The sequence below is a fragment of the Pristis pectinata genome, chromosome 17, assembly GCF_009764475.1.
Source record: "Pristis pectinata isolate sPriPec2 chromosome 17, sPriPec2.1.pri, whole genome shotgun sequence".
NCBI lineage: Eukaryota > Metazoa > Chordata > Chondrichthyes > Rhinopristiformes > Pristidae > Pristis > Pristis pectinata.
This window is the reverse complement of record NC_067421.1, coordinates 43940381-43954324: the sequence shown is the minus strand read 5'-3', so window position 1 is coordinate 43954324 and position 13944 is coordinate 43940381. Positions and strand designations below refer to the sequence as shown.

Below are 13944 nucleotides of genomic sequence, written 5' to 3'. Positions count from 1 at the left end.
ATGGACCTAATGGCCTGTTTTCATGCTGTATGACTCTACAATTTGTTACGCTGACAGAGATGATATCTGGAAAGTGCTGCCAGAGGAAGTGGACAATCAGATACAATTACAATGTTTAAGATGCCTTTAGACAGACTCTGAAATAGGAAGAAAACAGTCCTAATGCAGCTAGTGGGATTAGTGCAGGTGGGCACAAAGGTCAGCAAGGACGTGGTGGGCCCAAGGGCCTATTTCTGTGCTGTACACTGACTCAAGGAATAACAATACCAATAAACCAATACGATAAAATTTGTTCTGGTCCAGATGTGTCTGTAAGTCATTAAAATGCAGTGGATGGACACAAACTGAATTGGACAGGTGATGATCTGCTAATCTTTACGTGTGGGAGAGGAGGTAATGGGTCAGACTGGCCCACAGCCCGGTGTGGATAGTCAGTGAGCTCCCGTCTCACAGCGACTGCAGGAGGATTCACCAGAACATCTGAATAGGAGTGAACATCATCAATAGCCTGTCCTGGTCCAGCCACGGCCAAGAAAGCTCACTAGGAGGCTGAGGAAATTCAGCATCTCCCCTTTGACCTTCACCAACATTTATCGATGCACCATTGAAAGCATCCTATCCCGGATGCATCACGACTTGGTACGGCAACTGCTCTGGCCAGGACCACAAGAAACTGCAAAGAGTTGTGGACAAAGCCCAGCGCATCACGGAAACCAGCCTCCCCTCCATGGACTCTGATGCTGGCTGCTTTCTGAGGCAGCAAGAACTGTAGACAAAGTCCCCACCCACCCCGGACATTCTCTCTTCTCCCACCTCCCATTGGGCAGAAGATACAAAAGCCTGAAAGCACGTACCACCAGGCTCAAGGACAGCTTCTATCCCACTGTTATAAGACTACTGAATGGTTTCCCTAGTATGATAAAATGGACTCTTGACCTCACAATCTACCTCGTTATGGCCTTGCACCTTATTGAATGCCTGCAATACACTTCCCTGTAGCTGTGACACTTTACTCTGTATTCTGTTGTTGTTTTTCCCCTGTACTACCTCAATGCACTGTGTAATGAATTGACCTGTACAATCGGTATGCAAGACAAGTTTTTGACTGTACCTTGGTACAAGTGACAATAATTAAACCAATACCAAAAGATCTACCAGCATTTGGAAAGGCAAGCACTGATTAGTGACAGTCAGCGTGGATAATTGTGTCTCATGAATTTGACTGAGTTTTTTGAAGAAGTGACCAAGAGGATTGGGCAGGGACAAGGTCCTATATGGTATGCTGTTCTGGAGGTTAGATCACATGGGATCCAGGATGAGCAAGCTTTGTGGTAGGAGTCAGAGGCTGGTAGTGAAGGGTTGTTCTTCAGACTGGAGGCCTGTGACCAGTGATGTGCTGGGTCGACTGTTCGTCATCTATATTAATGATTTGGAAGAGAATGAAGTTGGCATGGTTAGTAAATTCACAGATGACACCAAAATTGGTTATATTGTGGACAGTGTAGAAGGTTATCTAAATTAGAGCAGGATCTAGATCAACTGGGAAAGTGGGCTAAGGAAGGGCGTTTGAAATTTAACTCGGACAAGTGCGAAGTGTTGCATTTTAGTAAGTTAAACACAGTAAACAGCAGGTGTTGTAGAACAGAGAGATCTAGGAGTACAAGTACATAGTCCCCTGAAAGTGGCAACACAGGTAGACAGGGTGGTGAAGGTGGTGCTTGGCAGCTTGCTTTTATCAATCAGGACATTGAATAGAAGGTTTGGGACGTCAGGTTGCAGTTGTCCAAGGCATTAGTGAGACTGTATTGTGTGCAGTTCTGGTTGCCTGGCTCTAGGAAGGATGTCATTAAGCTGGAAAGGGTACAGATTCACAAGGATGTAACTAGGGTATGGAGGGCTTGAGTTGTGTAGAGAGGCTGGACAAGCAGTGTGTGATCTTATACAAGTTCATGAGGGGCAGATATAAGATGGATGGTCAGTCCTTTTTTGGTGTAGGGGAGCCCTAAACTAGAGGGCACAGGTTTAAGATGAGAGGGGAAAGATTTAGAAGGGATCTGAGGGGCAAGTTTTTCACATGAGGGTGGTGAGTATATGAAATAAGCTGCCGGAGAAGTGGTGGAGGCAGGTACGTGGAAAGGTAAGGTTTAGAGGGATATGTGGCCAAATGCAGGTAAGCGGGCTGTTGGTTTAAAATTCTCATCCAGACAGTAAATCCTTCACTTGTTTAAATCCAAAACCCATAATTTCTCATTCATGATGAAACTTTTTTTATGGCTTAAATATAAGTTGTTTCTGCAAATCTACCAAACACAAGACAAATATTCTTCACCTGGACTGAAAGTCCAGTCCATTTAAGGGTCTCAACCCAAACATCGACTCCATAGATGCTGCCTGACCTGCTGAGTTCCTCCAGCGCCTTTGTGTGATCCCAGCATCTGCAGTCTCTCTTGTGTTTTCATAAGACAAGTACTGGCCAGTCTTTTAACAACAGGTTTCAAATTGGTTGTTTATTATTGGATAATGGGACTATACATGGTGTTTAGAAAGAAATCATTCAAATGATTAAGTTACTTCAGTTAAGTGGCATCTGTAGGTTCTTTTAAAGATTTTTAAATTGTCTTTTCTTTCCAAATTATCTTTTGCTTTCCTTTTCTTCTCTTGTTTTTCCATTTGCTGTTCTTGTTTTTCCTTCACAACTTCACTGTTTATTCCTTTGTAATAGACATCGAGCTTTTCTTGCAAAATTGTTCTGGCTATTTTTCTGTTCTGATCCACTGATCTGGTTTGATGGCACTAAAGGAAATGTAAAAGATGACATTATTTGGAGTAGGCTGTGTACTAGTGTTAGAATATTTGAATTTAAATAACAATAAGAACCATGGTACTTCAGCACAAGTGATTATGTCACCATTTTAAATGTGTTACAATTACCTTTACTACAATTCCAGATGGAACATGTTTGAGCACAACACAGTTACTGGTCTTGTTGGTTGCCTGACCTCCAGGGCCATGTCCTCGGACAAATTGTTCATCTAAATCATCTTCAACCACCACAGGCAGGTCTAGAAAGCCCTTCTTCCCAGCAATCGGAAACAACAAAGTAGTATGCTTAGTATCCAGAAACTCCCTTTGCTGTACTCCATTGTCGCATGGAAGTGGCTGTGCTCGTCCTAATGACCGTAAGAAACGGTACAGAATGGAGGAAAACATTGGGTTTTGAAGGCAGTTTTCTGAAAAATACAAATTTATGTTATTTAATGTATTTTAAAAATACAAGGAAGCAGCTACTGAAATCATGAAAATTGTACAGCACAGAGGAGACCATTCAGCCCATCATGGCGGCACAGCCACTGCCTCACCAGAAACCCAGGTTCAATCCCAATCCTGTGTGCTGTCTATGTGGAGTTTGCACATTGTCTGTGACCACATGGGTATCTCCTGGGTGCTCTGGTTTCCTCCCACATCCCAAAGAGGTGCGAGTTGGTAGGTTAACTGGCTGCTGCAAATTGCTTCCAGTGTGCAGCTGAGTGGTAGAATCGGGGGTTGGGGGGGGGGGGGAATGAGTAAGACGTGGGGAGAATAAAAACAGGCATTATTGTAGGATTAGCGTGAATAGGTGGTTGACGGTTAGCTCAACATGGTGGGCCAAAGGGCCTGTTTCCACGTTATCTCTCTGACTGTGCCAGTCAAAGGAAGAGCTGTTGAGTGCAATCCCACTTTCCTGCATCATCTCCATACTGCAGGCCACAGCTCTTCAGGAACTCAATAAGTATTGTTTAAGTAGGACAAAGGCTTATGTGTCTACCTCATCTATGGGCAGCAAGTTCCAATCACCACTACCCCCCCCCCCCCCCCCCCCCCCCGGTGAAAATAGTTTTTCTCAGCTCCCCTCTAATCCTTAAACTAATTAGTTAAATCTTTCCTTGTTTTTGACCCCTCTGCTAGGAGAGGAAAATCTTCCATATTTGAAGGAATAGAGGGTTATTAGCTAAAGTGGGTGAGGTCCTTGATGAGTACTTTGCATCAGTATTCACCAAGAAGGACATGAAGATCAGGGAAGTGCATGCTGATACTCTAGGTCATGTTGATATTAAGGAGACGGCATTGGGTATTTGGAAAAATATTAAGGGGGATGTCTCCAGGACCTGATGGGATCTATCCACCTTAATGAGGGAAACAAGGGAAGTGATTGCTGGGGTCTTGACAGAGATCTTGTCTCCCTTTTAGCCACAGGCAGAAGACTGGAGAAAAGCTAGTGTTGTTCCTCTATTTATGAAGGACAACAAGGATGAACTGGCAAGTGACGATGGTGAGTCTTTCATCAGTGGTGGGGAAAGTATCTAAGATTCTTGGACAGAATTCAGTCATATTGGAAAAGCATAGATTTATTATGGAAAGTCAGCATTAGCTTTGTCAGGGGAAGGGCCTGCCTCACAAATCTGATTTGAGTTTTTTTGAGGAAGTGAAGATGGTTGATGAGAGTAGAACAGTGAATGTTGTATAGGTGAACTCTAGTAAAGCATTTGACAAGATCCCTCATGATAGAAGATTAAATCACATGGGATCCACAATGAGTTGATAAATAGGATCGAAAATTGCATAAGAAGACAGATGGTAGTGGTAGAGGGATGTTTCTGACTGGAGGTCTGTGACCACTGGTGTTCTGCAAGGATAAGGGCTGGGGCCTGTATTATAAATGATTTGGGTGAAAATATAGGCGGTCTGATTAGTGAGTTTGCAGATGACATGAAAATTGGTGGAATGGTGGATTGCAAGGAAGGATTTCCAAGGTTACAGCAGGATATATTTTAGATGGAAAGTTGGGTAGAGTGTTGGCAGATGGAATTTAATCCAGGCAAGTGCTAGGTGATGCATGTTGGGAGGTCAATACAAGAGGAAAGTATACAGTAAATGGCAGGACCCTTAGGAGTACTGATGTACAGAGGAATCTTGAGGTGCAAGTCCATTGCTCCCTGAGAGTGACAATAACAAGTGGGACAGGGTGATAAAGAAGGCATACAGTATGCTTGTCTTCTTCAGTCAAGGCATTGAGTTTAAAAGTTGGGAAATCACATTGCAACTGGATAAAACTTTAGTAAGGCCACATTTGTAGTATTGTGTGCAGTTCTGGTCACTGCATTACAGGAAGGATGTGGAGGCTTTGGAGAGGGTGCAGAAGAGGTTCACCAGGATGCTACCTGGATTGGCTATTAGGAGAAGTTGGAACAAATGGATTGCTCTCTCTGGAGCACTGGAGGCTGAGGGGTGATCTGATAGTATATAAAGTTATGAGAGGCACAGATAGGATAGGTGGTCAGAGTCTTTTTCCCAGGTTGGAAATGTCAAACCTATGCCCTCCAGTATTTAAGGCGAGAGGGGGAATATTTAAAGAGATGATACTCCAATGACTGGGGTCATACCTTGTACATGGGAAGATGGTTATGGATGTCAGAATTCAATCACCTCAGCCCCAGGACTTCATTGATGACTATCTTTTCATCACAAGGTCAGATGTGGGGATGTTTGCTGATGATTGCACAATGTTCAATTCCTATATTTGTTGAGGTGTTGAAAATGGAAATTGTCTTAGTCTTGATGCATGATCAATGGTCAGATATGGCCAGTAATTAGCAAAAAACACCTGTGCCAGAGATATGGCAGTTGATAGGCAACTGGCAACTGCAAACTACCCCTGCGTAGGTGGGTGGCAGGAGAATCAAGGACAAATCAATGGACAAATGAAAGGTGACTAGGATATAAGTGGGAATATGTGTTTGATGGGAATGCAATATTTTAAATGGCTGAATGGCCTCCTACAATGTAAAAAATATAACAGAAATATGGAAAGGCAGATGGATGTAATATGGAGAAATGCAAGGTGGTCTACTTTGGTTGAACAAAAATTGAAGGGTGGTATTTTTTTAAATGGAGAGAAATTGAAAGCTGTTGGTGTTTACAGGGACCTGGATGCCCTTGAACATGAAGCACTGATCATTAATGTTTAGGTACAGCAATCGATTTGGAAGGGAAATGGTAATAGTCACAGAGCACATAAACAAGCTCTTCCGTCCACTGAGTCTGCACCAGATATCAAGCAACCATTTACATTAATCCTGCAATAATCCCACTTTATTCTTCCCATATTCCTATCAATTCCTCCAGGTTCTACCTCTCACCAGGACACCAGCGGCAGTATAGATGTGGGAGGAAACCGACTCAGTCGAAGGGAGAATGTGCAAACTCCACACAGATAGCACTAGAGTTAGGATTAAACCCAAGTCACTGGAGCAGTGAAGTAGCAGCTCTAATAATCACGGACACAGTGCCATCCCAAAGGACAAGGGGACTTCATTTCCTAAAATAAAATCTGTCATGGATTTTTTTTTGGGTTTGCTCCACATCAATAAAAAAGTAATCTTCTGAATGCAACTAACACCTTTTGCACTGACTAGTCTCAGTTAAGATTAGGATAATTGGAATCTATTATTGTCCTAGTGCTGATGCACATCAGAAACTTGATGATCAGCAAGGAGTATATGTTGTTACCAATCCTGCTTACTGATTGAGGTCTGTCAATGAGGAAGTTGAGTATCCAGTTGCAGAAAGAGGTACAGAGGGCCAGGTCTTGAAGTTCGGTAATGAGTTTGGATGGGATGATTGTGTTGAACGCCAAGCTATAGTCAATGAACAGCAGCCTGACGTATATGTTCCTGTTGTCCAGAGCAGAGTGAAGAGCCAGAGAAATTGCATCTGCTGTTGACCTGTTGTGGTGGTAGGCAAACTGGAGCGGACCCAGGTCATCTGAGGCAGGAGTTGATTCACGCCATAACCAACCTCTTGAAGTAATTCATTACGGTTGGAGCGAGCACTACCAGACGGTAGTCAGTGAGGCAGGTCACTATGTTCTTCTTGGGCACTGGTACAAATAGATGCCCTTCTGATGCAGGTGGGAACATCAGACTACAGAAGGGAGAGGTTTGAACATGTCCATAAACACTCCAGCCAGTTGGTCCGCACAGATAGCCGGCACGGTAGCATAGCAGTTAGTGTAACGCTATTACAGTGCTAGCGACCTGGGTTCAATTCTGGCCGCTGCCTGCAGGAGTTTGTATATTCTCCCCATGACTGCGTGGGTTTCCTCTGGGTGCTCCGGTTTCCTCCCACATTCCAAAGACATACGGGTTAGGAAGTTGTGGGCATGCTATGCTGGCGCCAGAAGCGTGGCGACACTTGCGGGCTGCCCCCAGAACATTCTACACAAAAGATGCATTTCACTGTGTTTCAATGTACATGTGACTAATAAGAAATCTTATTCTATAGCAGTTGGCCAAGCACACCATCTCAACCATAGTTCTCCCTGTGTGTCATATTTCTCCTTATTAAAGCATGCATAAAAGGCATTGAGCTCATCTGGGAGTGATGGGTCATTGCCATTTATGCTGTCTGAACTCGCCCTTGTAGGACGTTATATTGTGTAAGCCCTGCCACAGCTGTTGAGCGTCCACCTGTGGTTCCAGTTTAGTGCAAAACTGCCTCTTCACGCTGTGAGTGGCCTCCTGCAGTTTGTATCTGGACTTATACGACTTCTGGGTCACCACCCTGAACGCTACAGACCTGGACCCAGCAGATTACAGATCTCCTGCTTCATTTCGGGCTTCTGGTTGGGGATGACTCGGAATTTTTGGCATTGTCTGAAAACCCTGTAATCAGAGAGATTCCTGCAGCTTTCTGTCACGTTTCGGTAAAACTATAATATTTCCAGGCGACTTCTCCTTCTGCGGATAAGCGAGAGGAGGGCAGCGTTCCCGGGACCCCGTCCAGCGCTGCCCAGCAGCCACCGTGCTTCAGCTTACCTCAGCTCTGGAGCTAACATCGAGAATAAGTGAGCCTGTACTACTTCTCAGGCCGTCTCTCGGCTTGTGGGCTCCCGGGTCCGTGAGGCGGCCGGTGTGCGAACCGCAGACTCGGCCACCGACGGTGCGGGATATACCGGTCGCCCGCCCAACCCGAGCGCCGCGGCTCGAAGGCGCAGGCCGCCGCAGGCAGCCAATCAGCTTGCGCAGAGTTTGTTTTGCCGTTGGCAGCTCGAGACGTTCGAAAGTAAACGGCTGCAGCGCGCGCTCCGGATTGGCGCTGGGTCGGTCGGCGCGGGTGCGCGCTCCGGATTGGCGCTGGGTCGGTCGGCGCGGGTGCGCGCTCCGGATTGGCGCTGGGTCGGTCGGCGCGGGTGCGCGCTCCGGATTGGCGCTGGGTCGGTCGGCGCGGGTGCGCGCGCACGGTCTGTGGCCGTTGGGAAAGCGATCCGCTCTTGGTACCGTTGCGTCGGATGCGTTCGTCTCACGGGAAAGTTGGACAGAAGCCGCTGGTTCCTCTGCCTAATCTTGCGGATTTCCATTCCTGGAAGATCCAACTGGCCATTCCGCGGGTGATTGACAGACCAACCGGCCACTCAGCGGTGAGGATGTACCTGGAAACGTTCAAAAATAGAATGTTGAGGCTCGTCCCGGCCAATGAGTGTTGAGGGGGCGTCGCCCGGCTCTGTCGTCCCGCCTCTCTCTCTCTGTCGGTCGGGCCCGGGCCGGTGTGTGGAGGCCGGTGACCGGTACAGGCTCGGGCATTTTGTTTACCTCCCTCGCACGGCCGGCGAGGCGCCTGTTCTTGTTCTAGGGCGCGCATTGCAAGTGATGTGCATCGCTGTACACAATGTGGCGTTGATAGCGGTTAGGAACGGGGCATCCTTCCCTGGGCCGTAGATTCATCGTGCCCTTCCGTCAGGATGTGCATTCTCCGCCGGCGCGCCATCCCGTTGCCGTCCAGCTGTTGAAGGAAGCGATTGCACGCAGTGTCGGAACTCTTCCACCTCAGCACCAGGAGCCCGCAGTCTCTCCCGGGCACCGAGAGCGCCGGCAGCCGGGGCTGCAGCGGCGGTGACGTTGGATCATCGTTCAGAGCGACAACTTTACCTGTTCATACATGGCCCTCGAGGTTAGTTGGGGAATTCTGCGCTGTAGGTGACTCCCGGAGGACCATGGAGGACTCGGATTCTGACTCCGAGCAAACTGTTAAGGAACTGGCCAACAATACACCAAAACCCGCAGCTCAGCAAGATGTTGATTATAATTCCGCCGCACAGTGCACGGAGTCTGCACCAGCTGCAAACAGGTATGGAAGAAAACTGGATCTGGGAGTTGATGAATCAACTCTGCCTCTTCACGTGCGTGGCATTGCATTCTATACAGATCAGTAAAAATGTGGCATAGAGTCGCCAAATCACCTATGATGGCCTATGATCCAAGAAAAAAATTAGTTTAGCCAATTCCCTTGCAGGTGCTATGTTGTAAAAGTGGATTTGAGTAGTTAACGTGATGTTGCCATTTAGTTCTCGGAGCTTTCGGCAGTTAGATATATTGAAATCATGGTGATCTGTAACCGACAGCTGTTTACTTGTCTTTGGATTTTCTCCCTTAATACTTTTAGCTAACAAAATCTGAGCTCTTCATTTTAAAATTAACAAATGATGTACTGAAAGAGGGTTTTAAATGTCTTCCACCTTTGCGAGTAGAAGTTTTTTCTAACCTAAAAGGTCAAGCTTTGAGACTTTTTTCCTGGCTGAGCACACTTGTTCCAGACACTTGAAGCAACGGAAATAGAAGGTGTACAATTGAGTACCCCTGGTTCAATACTAGGTACCAGGGGTTCTGAGAAATGAGCTGAGCCAAGTGGAGCATTTATCAGTGAGGGCACATCTGGAAAGGAAACGGTGCTAGAGTTAAGGTTAGGGTAGCTACAGAAAAGCATGTTTACCACTCCATAAACTGTTAGAATGATTAGCACGTGATGTCCATGCTGGCACCCACTGGCCCTTTCAACGTAGCTTTGAAAAATTTCTCTATCAAATATTTATCCAATTTCTTGAAAGCCACAGTAGAACCTGCTTCCACCACATCTGTCAGCGTGCATTCTAGATTCCAGTCATGTGGTGTATAAAGAAACCTTTTCTCATGTTACTCTTCATTATTTTTTTCCACTAATGTGAACAGCCTCCCACTACCCACTCTGTACAGCCCTTGTTATTTTATATAGTTCTATAAAATCTCCCCTTAACTTTCTTTTCGAAGAAAACAGCCCCAGTCTCTCTAATCTATCCTTGTAACTGTAGTCCATTTTCCTAGGAGTCATTCTTGTAATTCATTTCTGGATCTTGAAAAGCTTTCACATCCTTCCTATTAATGTGGCAACGAGACTTGAACATAGTGCTCCAGCTGAAGCCTTAGCAGTGTTTTGTAAAGGTTCAGCATGACCTCCCTACCTTTATAGTCTATGCTTCTAGTGATAAACCAAGAATTGTGTGTGCTTTATTAATTGCTTTCTCAACCTGCCCTGCCACATTCAATGATTTATGAACACATACCCACATCCTTTTAAGAAAACTGTTTTTAAATTGCCTTTTCTTATTCATTCTACATAATGCATAAACTTGCATTTCTCTGCATTAAGCATCATCTGCCATTCAATCAGCCTATTTTTATCCTGTTATCACTATCCTTTTTGCAGTTCACAATACTGTCAAGTTTAGTGTCATCTGTACACTTAGAGTCTAGGTCATTAATATAGATCAAAAGAGGCAATGGCCCTGACACTGTTCATTGTCATTGTCATAGTCACTGGCAAAATAATCACAAGGAGAAGGACCAATTTCAATGGGATGAGAATGCTTCTGGCTAGGTAAATTGGAATCAAAGCATATCAGGCAGAACTGTAATTGAATAATAGGTTTTTAAGGTGAAGATGTTTCAGCAAGAGTCTAGGTACATTCTTGTAAGGGAGAAGGATGGGAAAATTAAAGACTAAACTCCTTGGTTCACTAAAGACGGAGTAAAATAGAGCAGAAAAAAGCATGTGACAAATGCCGGGTTGTTAAAACCAGTGACAACTGGATCTGTTATCGAAAGCTCAGCGGGGAAGGAAAAAAAATAAGAGACAGAGAGAGACCACGAGAAAAGTTTGGAAACAAAGTTAAAAGAGAATCCAGAAATATTCTAAAGGCATTTGAACAGGAAAAGGGATTAAGAGTTGGAGATGATTGGAGACAAAAAAAACCAATTACTTATAGAGACTGAGGGCAGGGCTGAGTTGTGAAATGAATTCTATACATTAGTTTCCACCATGGGAGAAGATGCTGATGGATTCTCTGCAAAAGAAGATGCAATTGAGATTCTGAATTGGCTAAAAATTGATTTAAATAAAAATGTACAAGAAAGGTTAGCTGCCCTTCAAGTGGATAAGTCATCTCTTCAGAATGGGATGCATTCTTAGTTGCTGAGGAAAGGAAAGGGATAAAATTGCAAGGTCCTGGGCATAATCTTCCAAACAACTATGGACTGGAAATGTTACACCCTGTTCAAAAGAATACGTAGCGGTAAACCCAGTGACTGCAGACCCAAGTTAACCTTGGTGATGGGGAAACTTATGGAAACAATAAATCAGGACAGAATTAGCAGTTACTTGGACCAATATAGATTGATTAAAGAAACATTATCATGGATTTGTTAAAGGCAGTATTGGTTCATCTAACTTGATTTTGTTTTGCTGAAGGAACAGAGAGGGTCCATGAAAGGGAATGTGGGTAATGTGATTTATTTTTTTAGACTTCCAAAAGTTGTTTGATAAGATGCCATGTAATAAGCTTGTTATTAAGATGGGAAGGTCATGAAATAAATGTGGCTGTAATGGTACGGATAGAAAATTTTCCAAGTAACAGGAAATGGGTAGTCCTGAAAGCGTGTTTGGGACTGGAAGAAAGTGTACGATGGAGTTTGCACTGGGACAGGTACAAGGACCACTGATTTACTTAATATGTATGTAAATGACTTGATGTGTGTGTGCAGAGCATAATTTCCAGATTGTAGATGACGAAAATTTGAAGGTGTAGTGAACCATGCAGAGGATAGTGATAGATTTTAAGGAGATGTATACAGGCAGATGAAATTTAATATTGAGAAGCATGAAGTGTTACATTTTGGTAGGGGGAATGAGAGGAGACAGTGGAGGAATTAAGATTTATAATGTTGCCAAAAAGAGCAGTAAGCCTGAGGATTGAAAAATAAATCAAATTTTAGCAAAGAAGGGCTATGAAATTGATAAAGGGACAGGAAAGTAGAATATGCAAGTAACCTAGTGAGGAACGTGGAGATGAGCTGTAAAAGCATCTATTGATGGGCAGAAAGAAAACGATTAGCCAAAGTTACTATTGGTATCTTACAGACTGAGGCAGGAGAAAAGAAGTGAGGGAGAAATTAAGCAAACATTTTGTGTCTACCTTCATAGGCACAGCGATAGGGAATAAAGAGCTGAAAGAAATTATCATGCTTTTTTAAAAAAAATCTGAAGTCAGAAGGATTGAGAAGTTTCCCAGGACCTGATGACTTGCATACCAAAGCTTGGAAGAGATGGCTGTAGATATGGAGAATGAACTGGTTGTTAGATAAGCATATGGAGGAATTTAAAATAGAGGGATATGTGGGAGGAAGGGGTTAGATAGTCTAAGGTGTGGTTTGAAGGTCGGCACAACATGGTGGGCCGAAGGGCCTGTATTGTTCTATGGTATGGTTCTATGGTTCCAAGATCCCATAGATTCTAGAATGCTTCCTATAGCTTGGTAGATGGAAAATGTAATTCCCCCTATTCAAGAGAGGGAGAGAGAAAACAAGGAACTATAGAATCAGAATCAGGTTTATCATCACTGACATATGTCATGAAATTTGTTGTTCTGCAGCAGCAGTACAGTGCATGACATAAAAATTACTATAAGTTACAAAAGTAAATAAATAGTGCAAAAGAGGAATAACAAGCTAGTGTCCATGGACCGTTCAGAAATCTGATGCTGGAGGGGAAGAAGATGTTCCTGTAATGTTGAGTGTGGGTCTTCAGGCTCCTGTACCTCCTCCCCAATGGTAGTAATGAGAAGAGGACATGTCCCAGATGGTGAGGGTCATTAATGAGGGATGCCACCTTCTTGAGGCACCACCTCTTGAAGATGTCCTCAATAGCAGGGAGAGTTTGTGCCCGTGATGGAGCTGGCTGAGTCTACAACCTTCTGTAGCCTCTTTTGATTCTGCACATTACAGCCTCCATACCAGGCGGTGATACAACAGCCAGAATGCTCTCACTGTACCTCTGTAGATATTTACAGAAGCCTTTGGTGACATACCAAATCTCCTCAAACTCCTAATGAAGTTAGTGGATTTCAGCACTGATGTTAGGTTATTAAAGAACTGGTAAAATTATATAGGATTGAGCAGAGTCAACATACATTTATGAGAGGGAAATCACGTTTGACAGATCTGGTATTTGAGGTTTCTCCTTATCTATTCTATTAGTTGTAACCAGTTGACATGGTGTAATTGGACTTTCAAGGGACTATGATAAGGTACTAGACAAGACATGATTAAATAAAATTGAAGCACCTTGGATTGGAGATTAGATACTGACATGGACTGAGGTTTGGTCATTTTTGGGTTTGGGATTCTGTCACTGATGGGATGCTGTAGGATTTGGCGCAGGCACCTCAGTTAATCATAGTCTATGTCAGGGATTTGGATGGATTGTTCAGTTGTAATAAGTGGACTAGAACATAAAGCAGGGATGTACTGCTGAGGCTTTATAAGGTGTTTGGTCACATTGCATTTGGAATATTGTGAGCAATTTTGGGCCCCCTATCTCAGGAAAGGTGCTGGCCCTGGATAGGGTCCAGAGGAGGTTCACGAGAATGATTCCAGGAACGAAGGGCTTAACCGACAGGAGCATTTGATGTCTCTTGGCCTGTACTTGATGGAGCTCAGAAGGATGAGGGGGAGATCTTATTGAAACCTACAGAATACTGAAAGACCTGAATAGAGTGGATGTGGAGAGGATGTCTCCATGAGTAAGAGAGTCTAGGATCTG

General features: G+C 44.3%; 2 protein-coding genes across 6 annotated transcripts in view; one reads left to right on the top strand and one right to left on the bottom strand.

Moving 5' to 3' along the window:
- Positions 1-2492: 2492 nt before the first annotated feature.
- Positions 2493-8434, bottom strand: mtrfr (mitochondrial translation release factor in rescue). 3 transcript variants are annotated; one of them, XM_052032432.1, is made up of 3 exons: positions 8316-8434; positions 2932-3230; positions 2493-2793 (listed from the first exon to the last, which is right to left on the bottom strand). In XM_052032432.1, the coding sequence occupies exons 2-3, from the start codon at positions 3208-3210 to the stop codon at positions 2563-2565; spliced, it is 510 nt and encodes a 169-aa protein (XP_051888392.1). In that variant the 5' UTR covers positions 3211-3230; positions 8316-8434; the 3' UTR covers positions 2493-2562. The 3 variants fall into 3 exon arrangements, with proteins under 3 accessions (XP_051888392.1, XP_051888391.1, XP_051888393.1); XM_052032431.1 differs by lacking the exon at positions 8316-8434 and adding an exon at positions 7854-8029; XM_052032433.1 differs by lacking the exon at positions 8316-8434 and adding an exon at positions 6560-6899.
- A 586-nt stretch (positions 8435-9020) lies between these two features.
- The window catches only part of LOC127579563 (M-phase phosphoprotein 9-like), a 111403-nt gene continuing 106479 nt past the window's right edge, over positions 9021-13944 (top strand). For all 3 annotated transcript variants that reach the window (XM_052032428.1, XM_052032426.1, XM_052032430.1), the window contains exon 1: positions 9021-9162. The gene's annotated coding sequence lies outside the window, so the exon portion shown is untranslated. The remainder of the gene's footprint in view (positions 9163-13944) is intronic.